The sequence below is a fragment of the Balaenoptera ricei genome, chromosome 16, assembly GCF_028023285.1.
Source record: "Balaenoptera ricei isolate mBalRic1 chromosome 16, mBalRic1.hap2, whole genome shotgun sequence".
Taxonomy (NCBI): Eukaryota; Metazoa; Chordata; class Mammalia; order Artiodactyla; family Balaenopteridae; genus Balaenoptera; species Balaenoptera ricei.
Genome location: NC_082654.1, coordinates 33,122,951 through 33,146,503, shown reverse-complemented (window position 1 = coordinate 33,146,503; position 23,553 = coordinate 33,122,951). Strand labels below are relative to the sequence as shown.

Sequence of the window (23,553 nt, the reverse complement as noted above, 5' to 3'; positions counted from 1 at the left end):
AAACATTAACAGAGAAAAGTATTTTTAAATTTCAAGTGCCTTTGTGGATTAAACTGCTCACAGATATTGTATTGTTTAAACAAAAATGAACTGACTCATCAAAGAAATATCTACTGCTTGTTATTTCTAGATGTATGATATAATGGGAATGACTTAAACTGAATCGATCCTGAAATATTAGTATCAGGATGAAAGAAAGTAAAACCACTTGCCAAAAGTGAGCTTTGTATTCTAAAAATAAATACATGCATAGTTCCAAAATATTTTGAGGAAAATAAGAAACTCAGTGACAGAAAAGTCTACCAGTGTATTAGGATTTTTATGACTAGTGTCATGAGGGAAGCCACAGGTAACACACTTCAAATTTCAGAATGGCAGTGTCCAGGGAAAAAAGCCAGGCCATGGTGGACAAAAAGGCAGACAAAAACCCCTTGGTAGGATCTGATTCAGAGGGGTGTATTCAGGCTTCCTGGGGTGGTGGTGAATATCCTCTTGCCAGGAGCTCCCCCCTTAGACTCACAGTAAACATGGGTTGGGGAATGGAGCTGCAGGGGGAGGTCAGCCTGGCACTCAGGGGGAGGGTCTGAGGAAAGGGAAGCAGCACCCATGCACAGAGATTGGGGAGCAAATGGTCCTTGCCAAATGCTCCTTTGGGATCATCAGATGTCCAAGGAACCACTTCTAGGAGCTCAAGTTTAATCACAGGGTTTTTCTTTGTCTCAGGTTTGCAACCTCTTCTCTGTAGATGATGAAGTTTCATTCAGTTCCCTCCAAAACTCTCCTGAGGTTTTAGTTCCACAGACAGGCTGCCTCTGTGAAGAAGAAACGATCCTTGCCAGCTTTTTTTTTGAGATCTTTGAATTGTTTCCTGTAGGTCTTGAGCTCATTATTTTCATGCATCATTAGGTCATTTGCTTCAGAACTTCCCATTTCTTGCTGCCAAGTCACGATCTGCCATGACAGGTCATTCTAAGTTGCTCTTCTTCTTGTCTCTGTTAAAGCTCAGTCATTTCATTTCCTCCCTCCTCAGGATGTTGATCTGCCCATTTGATTGAAGATTCTTCAGTCTGGACACCTTCATGATGATCTGTCAGGTGGGCTTTTTCTTCTCTTTTTTAGCCATGTGGGTGTAGGATAGATTGTTCTTGCTATTTTGAATGTCTGAATATGCATTTGACTTTGGAGCATCCTGCAGAGACATGACTGGACTCTACACTCAGGCTCACAGTGGAGACCTTGAGCCTTCTTTGCAGTCGCCCACAGTAGTTTTAATTGTGATTTAGCTTTTTCCACTTTTTTTGATAGAATTGGTTTCATCTCCCAGAGGCTAGATCTTTTTTTTTTTTTCCTCAGGAACAGATATCAACCGTTCTTGGTCTGAATAGTGAGGATTTTCTTTCCCCCCATGTTTTATTACAACACATATGATGTTCCTCATCATAGGGTTGAACAAGTCCAAGTCACCAGACTTTTCTGCATTTGCATCCTCTTCCCTCACAGGATGAAACTTGTCAGGAGCATTACATTTTGCTACAGCTTGTGCTGAACTGCTGACTGGCAGATTCCTTGTTTCCCTGTAGAGAAAGCCATTCTTTGACTACCTGAAAAATTCTGCCTAAAATCAAGAGAGTTATGAACACCTGAACCATCCCAGCACACTCCACCGTCTCCCACTGATATCCAGGGACAGCGAGACTGGGTGTCTCACTGTCAGTGCATTCTGCCAGGAAACTCTTCAGCATTTGCCACGATTGCTCCAGGTCCACATCCCTACCAGGAAGTGGTTCCTCCATAGTGGCTCCTGAAGCAGAGTCCCCTATACAGCTGCTCCCGTGGCCAGCTGGACCACACCACACTGTGGAGATCACCGAGCTGGGTTCTGCCCAGAATCACTCCTGTGACAGGTAACTGGGCAGACCATGCCTGCAGAGGGCTGAGTGAGCAGTACCAAAGCAATGGAAACTCACACACCCTCCACCCTGCCCTTGGCATTTTCTTTTCTCTACTTACACTTCTCCCTCTGTGGCCCCGGCAGGCCCATCCAATCCTCTAGGCATGCTGTACCCTCAGCCTGGAAAGATCTTCCTCCCATTGCCAATGCGGGGTCACACCCCTTCCTTAACAACTGTGTTCACTTGCCCCTACGTCCTCAGTGCTCAGGGCAGGGCCTGACTGGGATTAGGGGCCCAGTGCTCCATGTATTTTTGTGAGAGGAATACATGAATGAGCATTTGAATGAAGGAAGGAAGGAGAAAGCCATCCTTTGCCATCGCTGGAGATTCATACATCATGTTCTGCTGACCCATCAGGCAGTTAAAACTCTGGTCGATGTAGAATGAAGGAGCGATACAATTAAAAATGTCGAACAAATGTTAATAACAGACGACCATGTAATGTTAATGAAAATTCACCATTTTGGACTATAAAAGATCCTCAACTTAAAAAAAATTAAATAGTGTAATGGAGATCATTTCCTGTAATCCAATTTCAGGATAATTAAAAACAAAGTGTGAAGTAAGTAAAACAACTGCTTGGAGATTTCAGAACTCTCCTAAGTAATCTTTGGATCGGGGACTTCCCTGATCCAGTGGTTAAAATTCTGCGCTTTCACTGCCGTGGACCTGGGTTCAATCCCTGGTCGGGGAACTAAGGTCCCACAAGCCACATGGCCAAAAAAAAAAAAAAAAGTCTTTGGATCAAAGAAGGCACCAAAAACAATATTCCACAATACTTTTAAAATACTAACAACAGATATACCAACAATACGTAGAATATAGATAATATTATTCCATGAAGAAAATTCATACCATATAATACTTCTGAACACTTAGGACAAACATGTGAAAATGAATCAAACAATGAATAATGTAGCTTAAAAAGCTAGAAATTGAAAAGGAAATACAAAGAAGGCAGAGAAACAAAAATAAGCAGTTTTAGCATAAAGTATTTTAGAGCTCTGAGAATCGGAACACTTGATAGGAAAATATAAGAACTGCTTACAGGGTGGCTATTTTTCTTTTCCCTGAGGATGTCCAGTGAACTCTGTGGACTCCGTAGAAGCTTCCCTCAAGTACAGCTTAAAACTCTACTGGAAAAGTACCTACTCCTGTACTGGTGAATATAACAAAAGAGAAACAGATTCACAAATATAGAGAACAAACTAGTGGTTACCGGTGGAGAGGGGAGGGGGAAGGAGTAAGGTAATATAAAGGTACAGGATTAAGAGGTACAAACTATTATGTATAAAATAAGCTACAAGGATATATTGTCCAACGCAGGGAATACAGCCAATATTTTATAATAACTATAAATGGAGTATAACCTTTAAAAATTGTGAATCACTGTATTTTATACTTGTATTTAACATATAATATTGTACATCAACTATACTTCAATAAAAAACCAAATATGATGATATCTTCACAGAATATGTCTTTGTATAAGCATTACTATTAGTGATCTAGTAATGTAGATAATTCCAGTGACATTTAGATCCTCATGACCACTAAGTGTTGTTTCCTGTTCAGGTCTGCATGTTGCATTGGTTCTGGGCCATGAGTCTGTTCAATGGAAGTCCTTGTCTTCCATCTTCCACTGAATCCACACCTTTTGTTTTGTCAAAATCTCCCTTCCTTGCTGTGCATACTTCATTCCATTATTTCTTACAATGACAGAACAAAGAAAGCAACCAAAGCAGATGTATCTGGAGGTGACTGGGAGGTGGGGGAAGTCATGGTTTCTCAAGCTCTGCCCCCTGAGACTAGCCCTTCCCTTAGTTACATGAGCAAGTTTCACCTCTGCAGTGATGGAGGGGGAGAATCGCTATCTTTTATGTCTTGAGAACCCACGACCCTTTTATCCTTACAGTCAAGTAATGAACATCTATCTAGTGTGAAACTTGTTATTCTGTAGACATTCACGGGGTGTACGCTCAGAGAAACTAATGTTTTGGGGGTTTGGTTTGGTTTTCCTAAAATTGTTCTTGAGGCAGCTGTGGTGTAAGCCACAGTGTACCACAATGGGCATTAGAGGATATTATTTCAAATGCCAGTTTTGTCACTTATTAGCTGTGTGACACTGGCCAGACCTCCTGTTCTCTGAATTTCCCTTTCCCCATCTGAAAAATAAAAATTAAAAATTTCTTCTTCTAGTGTTTTTTCTGAGGGGAGGGGGAGAGTTTAATGGTAAAATGTGTGCAAATTTACTTAGCTATTTACTTGATACATGTTTGGACCCTCAAAATGAATGAGTTATGTTAGCTGGTTTATGTTTGGGAAGCTATAATGTTAGTACAGTACACTAAAAAATTTCAAAAGGTTTTCATTTTCAAGGACAAAGTATATTAGTGTTTGATAAAGCATTAAAGGATAAACTTTTTTTTTTAATATACAAGGACTGCCCTCAAAGTCATACATTCTTAACTGGTTACTAATCTGAGAATCCAGAATGTTGAGCAACTTTTTGATCAAATCATTTACTTCACTGGTTGTCAACCACCTGGAGTGTTTAAAAAAAATTACCAGTACCTGGGCTCCACCCCAGACCTCTTAAACTGGAATGCCCAGGTGGGGCACTGAAAAAAAGGGCAAGAGCAAAGAACACCATATTTTAATTATCACAAGGCTAAAGTTCCTTCAAAAGAGAAATTAAAGTAGACCTAGCTGATTGTTCACTTTACGAGAGGCACAAGCTGAATTAGCAGGGACTGTTATAAAAGCTTTAGATTTCAGGTTCACAGCTGTCTGAGTAAGAAGAGAAGGTTCCAGTGGATCCGGCTGTGGTCCTGGTGCTCTGTCTCTCCTGTCTGCTTCTCCTCTCACTCTGGAAAGAGAGCTCTGGGAAAGGGCAGCTCCCGACTGGCCCCACTCCTCTCCCAATTCTTGGAAATATCCTATAGTTAGATGTTAAGGACATCAGCAAATCCTTAACCAATGTAAGTAGGTTTTATGTTCCTCCAGTGGCTTGCAAAGGGAAAGTAAATGAACATCTACTTTTAAATAAAATATCTTTATCAAAATATATTAAAATACATTACAATATATTAAAATAAAATTATTAAAAGATATTATTTTAAGGCAAACACTCCCTTGGAGTATTACTTTTGGTCTGTCATTAATAATAGTGGAATGCATTTTGTGAGTAGAGAAACATTTAGGTCTTTGTATGGTTGAATCAAAATAATAACGTGACAAAAGACTGAAGTGTTTCTTCCCTTTGTTTCACCACAATTTGCTATGATTTTTGGCTGAAGGTAAATGGTAAGGGAAATGTTTTGTGATTAGAGATTTCATTCAAGAAGTCATCTATTATATAAACTGTGTTTTGTTCAGAATAGCTATGAAAATTGAACTTCTGTGAAGAAGCAAATTATGCCTGATGTTAAGGAAATAGCTTGGGAGTAGGACAAGTATGAGTGAATGAAAGAAAAAAGTAATTAGTCAGAGCCAGCTGGGTGGTAATAAAATCCTTTTGGATTCTGCACAAAGCTGCTGTCTGCGGCCAAGAATGATGCAGGATGGAAGAAACTGTTCTTCCATGAGCTGCTCATGTCCTGGCACTGCCTTTGTGATGCTTGCTCTCTTTCTGTTAGTAATACTAGAGGATCTTAAACTGGGCTGGGCATTTGAATCATCTACGGTGGTTTTAAAAAATATAGATTTCTAGTATTTATCACTACTGAGTCAGAATTCCTATGGGATGAGCTTTACAGGTGATTCTGAAGCAGTCAACTGGATATTGGTTCCAAGGTAGGCATTGGGGACTGAAAAATTTCTTAGGCATCAGAGGGCAACTAAGCAGTGTTGAAATTTGGGTCTTCTCCTTAATAGACATTCTCCAAAGACACACAGATGGCCAGTAGGCACATGAAAAGATGCTCAACATCACCAATTATTAGAGAAGTGCAAATCAAAACTACAATGAGGTACCACCTCACATCGGTCAGAATGGCCATCATTAAAAAGTCTACAAATAACAAATGCTGGAGAGGGTGTGGAGAAAAGAGAACCCTCCTACACTGTTGGTAGGAACGTAAGTTGGTGCAGCTACTAAGGAAAACAGTACGGAGGTTCCTCAGAAAACTAAAAATAGAATTACCATATGATCTGGCAATCCCATTCCTGGGCATATACCCAGACAAAACTATAGTTCAAAAAGATACATGCACCCCTATATTCACAGCAGCACTATTCACAATAGCCAAAACATGGAAACAACCTAAATGTCCATCAACAGATGAATGGGTAAAGATGTGGTACATATATACAATGGAATACTACTCAGCCATAAAAAAGAACAAAATAATGCCATCTGCAGCAACGTGAATGCAACTAGAGATTATCATACTAAGTGAAGTAAGTCAGAAGGAGAAAGACAAATACCATATGTTATCACTTATTTGTGGAATCTAAAATATGGCACAAATGAACCTATCTACAAAACGGAAACAGACTCACAGACACAGAGATCAGCCTTGTGGTTGCCAAGGGGGAGCTGGGGGAAGGGAGAGGGATGGACTGGGAGTTTGGGGTTGGTAGATGCAAAGTATTACATTTAGAATGGATATATAACAAGGTCCTACCATATAGCACAGGGAACTATATCCAATCTCCTGGGATAAACCATAATGGAAAAGAATATTAAAAACAAGTATATGTGTGTAAAACTGAGTCACTGTGCTGTACAGCAGAGATTGGCACACCATTATAGTTGAAGTAAATCAACTATACTTCAATAAAAAAAAAAATTGGGGTCTTCTATTTATTAACTGTGAGACACTGTAAATAAACAGGAAAGCCTTTGAACCTTAATCTCTTTATCTATAAAACAGGGTAAATAACCCTAGCTCAAAGTTTTGATATGATGATTAGTAATAATCTGAGTACCAAGTACCCAGGCCATGGCCCGGCACATCAGAGGAGATATAATAATCACCATCATATTTAGTCTTTTAAAACATTTTTATTGAAGTGTAGTTGATTTACAATATTGCATTAGTTTCAGGTGTACAGCATAGTGATTCAGTTTGGTTTTATTTGCAGATTATATTCCATTATATGTTATCACAAGATATTTTTTAAATGAAAATAATGTGGAGCTTTATTATTTAAAGAAAAACATCTGGACACACACACATACTCCTAAAGGCTTTCAGGGGGTTGCGAGTGAGGTTTAGAACATAAACATTTTACTAAAATTCTCCAGGTGGTTCTTGACATGAATTACATTATAAATTTGAAGATCAATTATATTTTGTAGATACTAAAATTTTTAAAGTCATGACATTTATGAAGGACTACTGGCAGGAACAATATGGATATGTCCGTTACCTTTAGCTAACGGTACCCATTTACTAAGAAACAATAGGCTTAGCAACTCATCTCAAACAAAAAACCAGGTTCGTTCTGATATGATACGGTACTACTTTGAATCTGTTAGTAGTACCATCTTCATAGAATACATGCTTCCAAGATGTTTGTTAGCACACTTTAAAATTACTCTGCCATCATTATTGAAATCGTAGCAATCCGTGACTTACTTATTTCAGGTAGGTCAGATGATGACCGTTCTATTCTAGCTTTTTGAATTTGTAAGGGGGAAAACACCTCGTCATGCACCTTTCCCCAGCACATCAAATTTCAAATTGAAAATGTGACCTGCTACAGTAATGCGCATGCTAGTACTACACACCTTGTACAAAGAAGAACAGAGGCAAGATAGGTATGGAAAGAGAAAAACTTCTTTTGTTAGCCCTCAAACTGAGTAAAGTTTTGAAATGTAGAGATGATGTCTGACATTTATAATGGATACCTGTATGTTCATTCTTACTATGTAAATAAAATTGCTGCTATGAAGTGACATTAAAGTTTGTCAACAAATGAATTCTTCCTAACTTTACTCCCAGACGAAGGTTTGGATAAACTATGGCTTTCTAACATTTAAATCTACTTTGGAACATAGCAATACAGCTTATACTGTACGAAAGTTTTATGACTTTTTTTCTCTATTAGATTTTTCCTAATTGACTCGAGCATTATTACATCTCCATTTTTGCATATGAAGATAGTGACTTGCTCCAAGTAATCCCCAGGTAGTAAATGGCTAGAATTTGAACTCTAAAGCCATGCTTTGCTGCCTGTAAGATTTTCTAGAACAAATCTGATTGTAAACCATTTTGTGTTTGTGTTTCACTTGATCCTCAGGGGAAACAGGGGTGCTTTTACCTTGATTTTTCAGATTTTAGAAACATTTCTGGAGGATCAAATTGCCTAGTGAATGTAGAGCTTAATTTAACTAAATCTTGATTCCAAATACTTTAAATTTGACCTGAAATTTCTTTATCCCTTTTATCTTTTGATATACTCATATGATTATCCTTTATTTTATCTTGTTGGTTACTTAACTTTTCAGTTCATCTCAAGTTGCAATCTGCCTGGGGGCAGAATTTGAAACTTTGAAAACTAAAAGCTTATAAATTTATAAAACATTGATACCTTTTTTACTAAGTAAAAAAAAAAAAAAAACAAATAAACAAGGCTGTGAGTAAATTTAACTCTATGGAACACAGGCAAGGGGCTGGAAAACTGAATTAGAAACTTCCTGAAAAGTCAAGTACGATTTTTGTTCTTTTGTTTTTTCCAAAGGAAACTATTTCTACCGTAATTTCTAATGTCAAATATGGCTTCCTCTAACTTTTCTCCTTTTTAAAGGAGAACTGTACTAGCTTCCTTAACAACAAAAAAATCCAGTGAGATATTCACCTGATATAAAAGTACCCACAATTTCTTTTTTTTTTTTTGGCCACGCCGCGTGGCATGTGGGATCTTAGTTCCCCAACCAGGGATGGAACCTGTGCCCCCTGCAGGGTAAGCACGAAGCCTTAACCACTGGACCGCCAGGGAAGTCCCCCCCCTACAATTTCTTATACTACCTCTTCTTCATTGTTCTTCCTTGTCTTCAAAAGAACAAGAAGGACAGGATAGGAAAGATAGCATTTAGTTTTTCATGGAGAATAATTATGAAAAGAGATTAACCCCGGAAATCATGCCTTTCTGTGGTAGCCCTTAATGTTTAAGGACCAGGAAATAAAATATCCCACTATTACACAAACAGAACCAACTTATATAAATATTGAAATCACTCACGCTGTGAGGCCTCGAGTATACTCCATTCTCTGTTGTTTGATTTGCATAAGCTAAGATTATACGTTCGTATGTCTTGAGAATGAATGATGGATAAATTTGAACCACCAGAAGGATTTTTCATCATAGCTGAAGCCATTTTATAATGTAGAAATTCCTTTTTCCTATTTTAAGTAACGAAAGTCCATTCTTAAGAATATGTTGTCCAACAACTAAAACACTCTCAGGATCCGTTACTTGCCTGTGATTTGTACTGACTCCGCCTTCCGTTATCATCCGATACCCTCGAGGAACGTCTGAAACGGCGTTTGCTTTGCAGCATGTATTATCCAGGACGCTTGTTCCAGGGTTCACCTGGTATAAAAACTCGGCCAAACTCAGGCCACCGGGGTCTTCAGCCGAGTCTGCACGCTGGGCCGGTTCAGCAGCGTGCCCGCGCGGAAGTGGCCGCCCGCTGCCGCTAGGAAGTCCCCCAGGTGCTGCTTCTGATACCACGCCGAGCTGTCCAGCACCGCGCAGCTGCCCCGCGTCCGCCCGTTACTGAGCAGCTGCTGGTGATCAGCAGCCTAGAGCCCCCGGTGCACGGCGCGCACGTTGCTTTGCACGGGCTTTGCGTCCAGGGCCTTGTGCGCCCAGGTACCGCCGCTCCGGTCTCCTAGGCGCCCGGTGGCACCTCACACCGACGCGCTCGCTTTGTGGCCCAATCGGTGGAAGTGAAACAGGCCCAACAGTGCCAGCAGATGCCCCACAGGAAGCGAGTCATTGGGTCGAAGGTGCAGTAGATGGTCTGGGGAAAGTTGCTCGCCATACCACCGTCCAAGAGCTCTGGGAGCCCTGTCTTCGTACCCCTCTCGGGGAAGAACTCCTTGAACAGACCCGGAGCCTTCGGCACCTCCAGCAACCCCCGAGCGCCCGAGTTGGCCTCACGCAGTACCAGGGGAAGACTCTTGACCCGCCTGTGGTACCAAACCACCGCCTCGGGAAGTGCACCGCGATTTGGGCGCCGCCATCTTCCTTCCTGGTGACCTATTACAAGAAAGTGAGTATAATTCCCCGTGCTATACAGTAAATCCTTGTTGCTTATCTAGTTTATGTATATTAGTTTGTATCTGTTAATCCCATACCCCTAATTTGTCCCCCACCTTAGTAACCATACATTTGTTTTCTATGGCTGTGAGTCTTTTTCTCTTTTGTATATAAATTCATTTGTATTATTTTTTAGAGTTGACATATAAGTGATATGATGTAGTATTTTTCTTTCTCTGACTTATTTCACTAAGCATATTATCCTCTAGGCCCATCCAGGTTGCTACAAATGGCAACATTTCATTCTTTTTTAAAAAAACTATTTATTTTTTTATTGGTCTTTTTTTTTTAATGGCTGAATAATATTCCATTGTATAAATACACCAAATCTTTTTAAGCCAGTTGGGTTGCTTCCATGACTTGGCTATTGTAAATAGTGCTGCTGTGAACATTGGGGTGCATTATCTTTTCGAATTAGAGTTTTTGTTTTTTTCTGGGTAAATACCCAAGAATGGAATTGCTGGATCATATAATAACTCTATTTTTAGTTTTTTTTTTTTTTTCAAATAAATTTATTTATTTATTTTTGGGTGTGTTGGGTCTTCGTTTTGGTGCGAGGGCTTTCTCTAGTTGCGGCAAGTGGGGGCCACTCTTCATCGCGGTGCGCTGGCCTCTCACTGTCGCGGCCTCTCTTGTTGAGGAACACAGGCTCCAGACGCACAGGCTCAGTAGTTGTGGCTCACGGGCATAGTTGCTCCGCGGCATGTGGGATCTTCCCAGACCAGGGCTTGAACCCGTGTCCCCTGCATTGGCAGGCAGATTCTCAACCACTGCGCCACCAGGGAAGCACCTATTTTTAGTTTTTAAAGGAGTCGCCCTACTGTTCTCCATAGTGGCTGCACCAATTTACATTCCTGCAACCAGTGTAGGAGGGTTCCCTTTTCTGCACACCCTCTTCAGCATTTATTATTTGTAGACTTTTTGATGACAACCATTTTGACTGGTGTGAGGTGGTACCTCATCGTGGTTTTGATTTGCATTTCTCTAATAGGTAGTGATGTTGAGCATTTTTTTATATGCCTGTTGGCCATCTGTATGTTGTCTTTGGAGAAATGTCTATTTAGGTCTTCTGCTTTATTGTGTTGAGATATTTTCCCTCTACAACCACTTTGGTGAGAGTTTTTTTTTTTTTTATCATGAATGGATGTTGAATTATCATCATACATATATAAGATCCAGAAATGTTTGAGGTTATGTGTGGCAGAATAAAAACATCAACAACATGATGTTGATAACAATCTTAATCATGAGCAAAATAGACCAAATTGTGACTTCTTTTGCTAATATTTGCATTTTCTTTACATTTCCCAGCTCTCAAAAGCGTATGGCCCTGTGTTCACTGGGTATTTTGGCTTGAAGCCCACCATTGTGTTGCATGGTTATGAAGCAGTGAAAGAAGCCCTGATTGATCTGTGAGAAGAGTTTCCTGGAAGAGGCAGTCTCCCTGTGTCTCAAAGAGTTAATAAAGGACATGGTAGATGTGCATGTGCACATGTTCAGCATTGGTAGTGAGGGTGGGGAGGATGGAAAAGAGGAATTTGAAGAGCCCCCCAGCAGAGCTGGGTCCACCTGCCAGGCTGCCAAGTGTCAGCTCACTCCGCCTTCCCTAGGGCCTCCCTCCTAGTTTCTGTTTCTCCTCCTGGTAGGAATCCTCTTTAGCAATGGAAAGAGATGGAAGGAGATCTGGCGCATCTCCCTCATGACACTGTGGCATTTCGGGGTGGGGAAGAGGAGCATTGAGGACCGAGTTCAAGAGGAAGCCCACTGCCTTGTGGAGGAGTTGAGAAAAGCCAGTGGTGGGTGATTCTATGCTCTGTAACTCTCATCTGAACAGACTGCTCTCTTCTCCAGTGACATCCTAGGAAGCATTTCAGGGACAGCTACATCTTTCGTATGGGTCATGGTTGTGAGCCCTCCTGTGGAGCGGGGAGAGAGAGGAGAGCGCCAAGAGGGCTTTTGTGTATCTATGCTTGTTGTGTGTGTACGCCCATGATGGTGCATATAGTGTGGATTAAAGGTCATTTAATCCTATCCTGTCCTGAACTTTTTGTTTTCAAATCATTAGGTCATGAAGGTAGAAGGTTTTGAGTCTCGTTTTTTTCTAGCATTAGAGAACAATGTTTTTTCCCATAGTGTAAATGTGGGTTATATATTCCAGAACATTTCATCAAGTGGACATGGTGGGAATGACCTCGTCACACCCTTATGGAGCGTGAAACAAATGACATGTGTTTTCACTTGATTGGCCTATATTTGTATGGTCGCCTCACTCACATGTCTTAGGGTTTCTTCTGAGACCCATTGCCTACTGTTCTGGCCAGTAATGATAATTGTCTATGATTTTAGTTGCTTAGGCATCCCTTAGTGCAGACCTCATCAATTGTGATTTCCTTGTAAATAACTGTTTTAAAATGATCAGCTTCAGTTATTTAATGTTGCTCCCTACTTACACTGTTGTTTTATATATTTTAAGAAATAGATGCTGTGACTTAATCCTGAACATTACACAAATACCAGGTTATAAAATGATTTATTTAAACATATTTCAACTATTATTAATAACTCATTACCCTGCCTTCCCTATTAGTTTCTTCTGTTTTCAGCTTTCTTTATATTTCCCTCCCCCATTATTGATATAATAATCATGTTTTCTGTTTTCTCTACTTTATGATACTTTGACATTTTGGGGGCCTTGCAGACCCAGGGAGCAACTGCCTCTCCCAGGGTTAGCTAATTCTGAGATAGAGCATCACATCTTGTGTGTGAGCACTCCTATGATTTTCAAACCAGCCTATCCAAAGCCGATACCCCCAGGAAACCTCCTTTATGAAACCCTCACACACCAAGCCAATATTCTTCCTGCCCTAAATCAACCCAGGGCCAGTTACAGGACAGCTAGGGACCACCCCTAGGGCCTAGAGCCCTCTGCAATTACCCAAACTATCCAGTCTTAAACTTAGTCAGCATACCTACCCAGCCTTGCTCATTTCTTCCATGAAAACCCCAGTAAAGGCTTTGGCCCATGCTCTCTCCTTGTTCCTTCTGCCTCCTGACTGACCTTGGTGCTTCCCCATGTGCCCCCTCCTCTTGGGAAGTATGAGTAATAAACTATCTTATCATCTCCTGATCTGTTGTTGGCCTTACCATATGAATAAAAATAAAACCCAAGTACATTTTAAAACAATTGGATGGTAATTGGTAATTTTTTACCAATTTTGGTACTTTGGTAATATTTTACCCCTTACTGTCAGCTGTACTGACCTATGAAGTGCTTGTTAGGATGGATCTTATTTTCAGTCTGAATTCCAAATTACCCTGCTTTGTAAGTCTCTCTCTCAAGTGAAAGATTAAAAATCAGATTTTAGCTGTCACACACACAGAAATCTTAAGACCTTCTCAAATTATCCCCTACCTTCTAAAGTAAAAGTTTTTCTGCAAGCTTAGTGTCTTGGCATGGTTCAGCTGAAAAGGAGCCTGGCATAGGAGCACTTAACTAAATAGGTTCCTATTACTTAATTCCCTATCGTTTCATCACAACACTTTGATTCAAGTCACCCTTAATTACATGTATGATATGATTTGGTTTTTTTGCATATAAAGTTTATCGATCATCCGATTATAGCAATTTCATGTAAATATTGACCACTAAAAAAGAAAACTACTTTTCCTCTGCTTTAATTTATTTGTCTGGACTTCATCTAAATTCAAATTAAAAAATTTGTAACAGCATATGGTATTCCGTTGATGGCTATATGTAGCAATATCCCAGAATTCCACAAGAGGGCCTGTTCTGTCCAAATAAATTAAATGTGAGGCCTGATTGGTGATGAGGGACACTATTTCTTAGAGCAAGATGTTCCTACCCACACCTCCTCACCTCCTCTCCATACTGCAATAAAGAAACAAAAGGACTCCATTTATCAATTTAATCTTTCTTGTTTGCCCTGTGATTTGTTTGAAATGAAGAATTCTTACCTATTTTTATTTTAGGCAAACAAATCTATCTTACAATTCATGTTCATTTGTGTTAGTTTTCTTCTCGTACAACATGGACAGCTTTTGCTTTTTTTTCCTTTGTTCCATCAAACACCTGAATTTTTCCATAATCTTTCTCTCTTTAGTCTTTTCCTTTCCTAATTCTACAAGTTGTTCCTTCAGCTATTCACTATATATAAAATGTTTCCAGGTTCCTAACTATTGCTTCCTTCCTACGTCAGTGCTTAATTGTCTACAAGTTTACCAGACAGACGTGATTTTGCACTGATAGATAACCTGAATTATTGTCTTAAAAAACTGACCCTTAAATTTTTTTTTGTTCTTTTGCTCTTCAAAATAACCAGCACCTTGATTCAAGGCAGTGATATAAATGGAGTATTTGGAGAACGATTATTAAACAAACTAGGATGGAATGGTCAATTCATGTTTGTTTTTTTTTTAACATCTTTATTGGAGTATAATTGCTCCAATATATTGGAGTATAATTTTAAGTATAATTGCTTACAATGGTGTGTTAGTTTCTGCTTTATAACAAAGTGTATCAGTTATACATATACATATGTCCCCATATCTCTTCCGTCTTGCCTCCACCCTCCCTATCCCACCCCTGTAGGTGGTCACAAAGCACCGAGCTGATCTCCCTGTGCTATGCAGCTGCTTCCCACTAGCTATCTATTTTATGTTTGGTAGTGCATATATGTCCATGCCACTCTCTAACTTTGTCCCAGCTTACCCTTCCCCCTCCCTGTATCCTCAAGTCCATTCTCTAGTAGGTCTGCATCTTTATTCCCGTCTTGCCCCTAGGTTCTTCTGACCATTTTGTTTTTTCTTTTTTTTTTTTAGATTCCATATATATATGTTAGTATACGGTATTTGTTTTTCTCTTTCTGACTTACTTCACTCTGTATGACACTCTCTAGGTCCATCCACCTCATTACAAATAACTCAGTTTCGTTCCTTTTTATGGCTGAATAATATTCCATTGTATATATGTGCCACATCTTCTTTACCCATTCATGTGTTGATGGACACTTGGGTTGCTTCCATGTCCTGGCTATTGTAAGTAGAGCTGCAATGAACATTGTGGTACATGACTCTTTTTGAATTATGGTTTTCTCAGGGTATATGCCCAGTAGTGGGATTGCTGGGTCATATGGTAGTTCTGTTTTTAGTTTTTTAAGGAACCTCCGTACTGTTCTCCATAGTGGCTGTATCAATTTACATTTCCACCAACAGTGCAAAAGGGTTCCCTTTTCTCCACACCCTCTCCAGCATTTATTGTTTGTAGATTTTTTGATGATGGCCATTCGGACCGGTGTGAGATGATATCTCATTGTAGTTTTGATTTGCATTTCTCTAATGATTAATGATGTTGAGCATTCCTTCATGTGTTTGTTGGCAATCTGTATATCTTCTTTGGAGAAATGTCTATTTAGGTCTTCTGCCCATTTTTGGATTGGGCTGTTAGTTTTTTTGATATTGAGCTGCATGAGTTGCTTGTATGTTTTGGAGATTAATCCTTTGTCAGTTGCTTCATTTGCAAATATTTTCTCCCATTCTGAGGGTTGTCTTTTCGTCTTGTTTATGGTTTCCTTTGCTGTGCAAAAGCTTTTAAGTTTCATTAGGTCCCATTTGTTTATTTTTGTTTTTATTTCCATTTCTCTAGGAGGTGGGTCAAAAAGGATCTTGCTATGATTTATATCATAGGGTGTTCTTCCTATGTTTTCCTCTAAGAGTTTGATGGCGTCTGGCCTTACATTTAGGTCTTTAATCCATTTTGTCAATTCATGTTTAAGGGAACAGTGATGTGTTGATTTTAAGCATGCTTAAATTTTTGCTGATAAGGGAATTTCTAGGTAGATATTGCTTCAGAGATTCTCAAATTATCTGTTATCCACAACAAAGTTTTATATTTATATTTTAATAGTGTTTTATAAATCTTTTCAATTCTTTAGGGTCACCCTGTGATCCCACTTTCATCCTGGGCTGTGCTCCCTGCAATGTGATCTGCTCCATTATTTTCCAGAATCGTTTTGATTATACAGATCAGAATTTTGTTAACTTGCTGGAAAACTTTAATGAAAACCTCAGGATTTATGAGCTCCCCATGGATCCGGGGGAGGTCAGGATCCTCTCTTCCTGAGAAATTGTTTATGCTCTTTTCTCTGACAAGTCCAAAATTCTATATGGACCAAGCCGTGAAGTGAATGTTTGAAAACTGGACATTTTGGATATTACAACGTGATAACCCTGGGAATCAGATTCTCCCCTCTCTTTGTTTTGTTTTTTTTTTGCTTGCTCCAGTTTTTTTTTTTTTCTTAATTCCCTGCCCAGGGATCAAACCCCTGCCCCCTGCAGTGGAAGCATGGAGTCTTAACCACTGGACTGCCAGGGAAGTCCCTATAGTTTTTTTTTTTGTTTGTTTCTTTTTTTTTTTGCCTTCTACAAGCTGTAGCTATTTGTTTATTTAGTGACTTTTCTAAACTATTTTCGCAAAGTCTCTTTTTTTTTTTTGGCCTTGTGTGGTCACTGGAATCTCTGTTCCTTTAGCTTACGTTCAGCTAGTGTTTGGAGAGAGATGTCTTTTTTTTTAGGAGTGATAGATCTTTCTTTTGCTTTTCTTTTTTTTTTCATTCTTTTAAATTGAATGAAACAGTCTTTAAATTCTGTATTGCTTTACAGTTTTCAAAAGTTTCACACACATGATTTCATATAATCCCGTAATAACCCTTTTTCCCTCAGTACCCCTATACTGCCCCTCCGTCCTTCCCTCTCCCTTCTGATAACCACTAGTTTGTTCTCTATCTGGAGTCTATGGATATCGATATCCGTGAATGTGAGGAGCCAAAAAAAAAAAACAGATGAAGAGAAAGAGATGGAGAGAGAGAGAGAGAAAGGAAGGGGGGAGGGAGGGAGGGAGGAAGGAAATAACTCTTCTAGATTGGCTCTGTGCATGTGTGTAGCTTTCTAAATTTCTCAGTATACAGCGGTGCTTTTGAATGTCCTAATTCCCCAAAGGCACTCCCTCCCCAGCTTTTCTTCCTGGAGTTTGGTGCTCTGTTGTATGCCTTAACTGTAATCTTTTGCCCCAGGTGGCTGTGGGCTGTTCATTAATCTTGCAAGGTTTTTGAGACATCCCTGTTGCGTTTCCACTCTAGGTTAGATGAAACAAAAACAAGTGCCTGTGTCAGTCTGTCAGGTGGCCCCAGACAGGTTAGAACACAGAAACACGGTCTTTGTGAGTGAGGTCTGCTCTGGTTCCTCTGGAACCAGGAACCAGGCTCCCACACCACAAGCTGCCTTTGTTAAGACCACTGCCAAGCCGAGGACGGAAGTGGGACAAGGGCAAAAAAAAAAAAAAAAAAAAAAAAGGAAAAAGAAAAAACAAGCCACAGATCTTTCCTGCCATTTTTTAAGTTGATTCTGACCGTTTCTGCTTGATTTGCTGACATTTTTGTAGAGGGATAGGCCTTTAGAACTGTCTACTGCATCATTTTTGCTGATGTTATTCTGTAAGTGAATGTTTGAACACAGCAGTCCTGCCTTATTGTCATAGAGTGAACATCTGGGAAAGGTGGCTGAGCCTTTATTTTACAAAGAAAAGAAATGCCTGAGTATAAAGCTGGAATTCAAGCCTGTTGGCTTCCTGGCCAGTGGTATTTCCACTACCCCCAAAGCCCAGTTTCCATAAACTACTTTGGTGACTGCCCAAAAGGATGGCCATAACACTCAATGGACATCCAGGTCCTTGCTGAAAGGTTTCCATTACCCACAAGGCTTATCCTCAAATATGTAGTGACTTCTTTATCATGTTACTTAGCAGAAATATCCTAATTTAGGAAGGAAGAGAATATCTCTTTCAAGGAGGGACAATGTTTATGAACGGAGGTGCTTCCGGGGAACACCGACTAGGGCAGGGGTGTTTGATGCTTCAGTTGGGATCCTAGCTGACAGCGTAATTGGGCTTGGGATGACAAAATGATTGGTTCTATGGTGTATGAATCATAAACAAACACCACAGTTTTGCCCTGTGGTGAGCTGATATGTCCTGTACTCTGCCTAAATAAAATCACATGATCTTAGAAAAGTCACTTACCTGCTCTGGTGCACAGCTACTTTATCCCTAAAATGCTGAGGTGGGTTTCATGCCGTTTTTGCACCCCTCTGGGTTATAATATAGTGATTCTACTTCTGAGGCTGCTTGATAGTAGTAGAAATAGCAGGGAGTGGCTTTGTGATCAATATCAGGTTACTCAAAATTCCTTAACCTCTGCCCTCATCTACAAAATGTGAATCATAGTAATTCATCTTATTCTGTGTTTCAAGGTTGTAAGGAAGAAGTAATTTAAAAAATGAGAGAATTGACATAAATATGCTTTAATACCATAAGGTTGATGTATGAGTATAGGAAATTGCTATAAACTTTCATCATCTGGTCAGAGTTTTCTCCCTTAAATATCTCTAGCAGCATGAAGAATTATTTTAATGTACACTATAAAATGCTCCCCCTGAAGAAAGAGACCATTTTTTATTCACTTCAGTTTTTAACCAAGGCTTGGCATATGGTAGATATGTCTTCAGTAAATTTGGACAGATGTGGAGTGGGAGTTTGCTGTCTGTCAAGTAACTGTAAACGTGAATGTTGGCAGGAAAAGTTGTGATTTGATCAGGTAGATGTATGAGCCAGAACAAGAGTAGAATGCAAATAATTACTGGGGAAGATTATTCTGGGAGTTCTGTAGAATGATCTGTATGATGAGAATGGAATTCAAGGACCAGCTGTGAGATTTTTAATTTCTTTGGACTTTGGCTTGATGAAAGTCTGGACCATGGAAATGCAGAAGATTCTGAAATAAAATCAATCTGTCCATCTTGTCATAGTACCAGAGATCTATAAGGATTGGTGTTAGTTAGAGGAGAGGATGAGAGTCAAATTGTAGGGACTATATGGGAAATTTCAGTAATAAGACCAAATTCCCTATTTGAGAAGTTCAACCCAGGAGGGAAAAATTCAGATAGTAAATCTGAATAGTGAATTTGAATAGTGGTAGGGTCAAGTTGGAAACTGTGACAAAAGTAATATAGATGCCATAAAAAAACATTTATGTAGGGGCGGAGTTGTTCTTGAACTGGGGAAAGGCAGAATCTAGAACACACTGTAAAAAGCTAAATCTAGAGAAGGAAATTTCTTCATTTGAGGCCACCATTATTTTTTTTTATAAATTTATTTATTTTATTTTATTTATTTATTTTTGGCGGCATTGGGTCTTCATTGCTGCATGTGGGCTTTCTCTAGTTGTGGCGAGCAGGGGCTACTCTTCGTTGTGGTGTGCGGGCTTCTCATTGTGGCGGCTTCTCTTGTTGCGGAGCACAGGCTCTAGGCGCACGGGCTTCAGGGGTTGTGGCACGTGGGCTCAGTGGTTGTGGCTCATGGGCTCTAGAGCATAGGCTCAGTAGTTTGGCGCACAGGCTTAGTTGCTCCGTGGCATGTGGGATCTTCTCGGACCAGGGCTCTAACCCGTGCCCCTTGCCTTGGCAGGCGGATTCTTAACCACTGGGCCACCAGGGAAGTCCCTGAGGCCACCATTATTTTATTCAACCACTTTGTAGCACTGCGCAGAAATGAGAAATCAGTTAGTAGGCTAAAATGGCAAGGCACCAAAGATGCTGATGAAGATGACTTTCAAAGAATTGTCCCTGGATTTGAATTGGACTGCTCAAATCGTGTGTTCCAAACAGAGTGAAGTTAAGCAGATGGTGTGGTTTGAAGAAATGGAGGAAGGAAGAAGCGAATTACTTCTGTTCTCTGCCTTCTCTGCTGCTAGGGAAATGATTTTTATCTTTCTGGGGTCCAGTTGATTTGAGAATCTGATTAAAAATATGGACGCCATCCCAGAAAGATGCACCTATATGAGTTCTTGGTATTTTGCACATAATTTGAGGGATTTCCATAATGCTATGAAGCCACGCCACTAATCCTGGGCTAAGGAGGCTCTAAGATGTCTGATATTTCATTTAACAGTGGCTGCTTCCTCAGTGCTATATTTAAAACCCACATTGTTTCTCTGGACTTCACTCTAGTACTTAGAGTCTGACATTATTTTTTGATAGCATCTTTATTGAGTATAATTTGCATACCATACCCTTCACACATTTTAAGTACAATTCAACATTTTCACAGAGTTGTGTAGCTCCCACCACAATCAATTTCTGAACACTTTTATCACCTTGAAAAGAAATCCTATATGCTTTAGGAGTCACCCCCATTCTTCCCCAACCTCCGCAGCTTTAAACATCACTAATCTACTTTCCACCTCTATAGATTTGCTATTCTGGACATTTCATATTAATGGAATTATACAATATGTATAATTCATACAATATGTATGATAACATCTTTTGTGTCTAGCTTCTTTCACTTAACAATGTTTTCAAGGTTCATTGATGATGTATCATATATCATTACTTCACTCCTTTAAATGGTTGAATGATATTTCAGTGTGGATATACATTTTATATACCTGTTTGTTGGTTGATGGACATTTTGGTTGCGTCTGTTTTTTGGTTATTATGAATAATGTTTCTGTGGACATTTGTGTACAGGTTTTTGTGTATACATATGTTTTAATTTCTCTTGGGTATATACCTAGTGGTAGAATTGTTGGGTCTATGATAACTTTATATTTAACCTTTGGAGGAAGTGTGGCAGATCAAAGACTTAATGTAAGAGCTGAAACTATAAAACTCTTAGAAGAAAACTTATACATAAAATTGCACCATTTTATATTCTCATCAGCAGTGTATGAAGGGTACAATTTATTCACACCCTTGATAGTACTTCTAATTATCTGTCCTTTTGATTCTAGCCATCGTAGTAGGTGTGAAGTGGTCTTTCCTTGTGGTTTTGATTTGTATTTCCCTGATGGCTAATGATGTTGAGCATCTTTCATGTGCTTGTTGGCCATTTATATATCTCTTTGGAAAAATGTCTATTTCAATCCTTTGCCCATTTTTGAATTTGGCTTTTTTTTTTTTTTTTTTTTAATTTCTAGTATGGCACTTCTGAACATCCTGTATTGCTTGCTTTTTTTTTTTTTTAAAGCAAGGCAATGCTTTTTTTTTTTTTTAATTTATTTTTTATTTATTTATTTTTGGCTGTGTTGGGTCCTCGTTTCTGTGCGAGGGCTTTCTCCAGTTGCGGCAAGCGGGGGCCATTCTTCATCGCGGTGCGCAGGCTTCTCACTATCGTGGCCTCTCTTGTTGCGGAGCACAGGCTCCAGACGCGCAGGCTCAGTAGTTGTGGCACACGGGCCCAGTTGCCCCGCGGCATGTGGGATCTTCCCATACCAGGGCTCGAACCCGTGTCCCCTGCATTGGCAGGCAGATTCTGAACCACTGCACCACCAGGGAAGCCCCCTATTTTTTTTAAAATTAATTTTTAAATTAATTTTTATTGGAGTATTGAGTAGAGTTCCCTGAGCTATACAGTAGGTTCTCATTAGTTATCTATTTTATACAGAGTATCAATAGTGTGTATATGTCAATCCCAATCTCCCCATTCATCCCACCCCCCTTTCCCCCCTTGGTGTCCATACATTTGTTCTCTACACCTGTGTCTTTATTTCTGCCATGCAAATAAGGTCATCTGTACCATTTTCTAGATTCCATATATATGCGTTAATATACGATATTTGTTTTTCTCTTTCTGACTTACTTCACTATATATGACAGTTTCTAGGTCCATCCACATGTCTACAAATGGCCCAATTTCATTCCTTTTTATGGATGAGTAATATTCCATTGTATATATGTACCACATCTACTTTATCCATTCCTCTGTTGATGGACATTTAGGTTGCTTCCATGTCCTGGCTCTTGGAAATAGTGCTGCAATGAACGTTGGGGTGCATGTGTCTTTTTGAATTATGGTTTTCTCCTGGTATGTGTCCAGGACTGGGATTGCTGGGTCATATGGTAGTTCTATTTTTAGTTTTTTAAGGAACCTCCATACTGTTCTCCATAGTAGCTGTATCCATTTACATTTCCACCAACAGTGCAAGAGGGTTCCCTTTTCTCCACACCCTCTCCAGCATTTATTGTTTGTAGATTTTTTAATGATGGCCATTCTGACGGGTGTGTGGTGATACCTCATTGTACTTTTGATTTGCATTTCTCTAATAGTTAGTGATGTTGAACATCATTTCATGTGTTTGTTGGCCATCTGTATGTCTTCTTTGGAGAAGTGTCTATTTAGGTCTTCCACCCATTTTTGGATTGGGTTGTTTTTTTTTTGATATTGAGCTGCATGAGCTGTTTGTATGCTTTGGAGATTAATCCTTTGTCAGTTGCTTCATTTGCAAATAGTTTCTCCCATTCTAAGGGTTTTCTTTCATCTTGTTTATGGTTTCCTTTGCTGTGTAAAAGCTTTTAAGTTTAATTAGGTCCTATTTGTTTATTTTTGTTTTTATTTTTAAATTGTTGAGATGTAAGAGTTCTTCAGTGTTAATAGATATAAGTGCCTTATCAGATATATGATTTGCAGACATTTTGTCCCATTTTATGGGTTGTCTTTTTACTTTCTTTTTTAAATTATTTTATTTTATTTTTTTGCCATGCCATGCAGGCATGTAGGATCTTAGTTCCTTGACCAGGGATTGAACCCACGCCCCCTGCATTGGAAGTGGCGAGTCTTAACCACTGGACCACCAGGGAGTCCCTGTCCTTTTACTTTCTTGATAGTGTGTTTTGAAATTCAAAAGTTTTTGATTTCATGAAATCCAATTTATTAATCTTCTTCTTTGGTTGCCTGTGCTTTTGGTGTCATATCTGAGAAACTATTATCTAATCCAAGGTCATGATGATTCCCTCCAAGTTTTCTTCTAATAGTTTTATAGTTTTAGCTCTTATATTTAGGTCTATGATCCATTTTAAATCAATTTTTGATAATAGTGTGAGATATGGGTCCAACTTCATTTTTTTGCATATGGGTGTCCAGTTTTCCCAGCACCATTTGTTGAAAAGACTATTCTTTTCACATAGAATGATCTCAGCAACTTTGTTGAAAATTAGTTGTAAATGTGAAGGGTTTACTTTTGGACTCTCAATTCTATTCCACTTGTCTATATATGTTGCTCTTTGCCAGTACCACACAATCTTGATTACCATAGCTTTATTGTAATTTTTAATATGGGAAGTGTGAGTCTTCCAATTTTGTTCTTCTTTCTGAGATTGTTCTATCTATTCTTGGTCACTTAAATTTCCACATGAATTTTAGGACAATCTCATCAATTTCTGCAAAGAAGCTAACAGTGATTTTGATATGGATCATGTT

At 39.3% G+C, this 23,553-nt stretch overlaps 1 protein-coding gene across 1 annotated transcript in view; it reads left to right on the top strand.

Annotated features, from left to right (window-relative positions):
* Positions 1 to 539: 539 nt before the first annotated feature.
* LOC132350200 (cytochrome P450 2C18-like) overlaps positions 540 to 23,553 on the top strand; it is a 43,146-nt gene continuing 20,132 nt past the window's right edge. Inside the window, 5 exon segments of the mRNA XM_059899128.1 lie at positions 540 to 573; positions 4,788 to 4,933; positions 11,538 to 11,700; positions 11,873 to 12,022; positions 16,178 to 16,344. Coding sequence (XP_059755111.1) covers positions 540 to 573; positions 4,788 to 4,933; positions 11,538 to 11,700; positions 11,873 to 12,022; positions 16,178 to 16,344 — 660 coding nt within the window.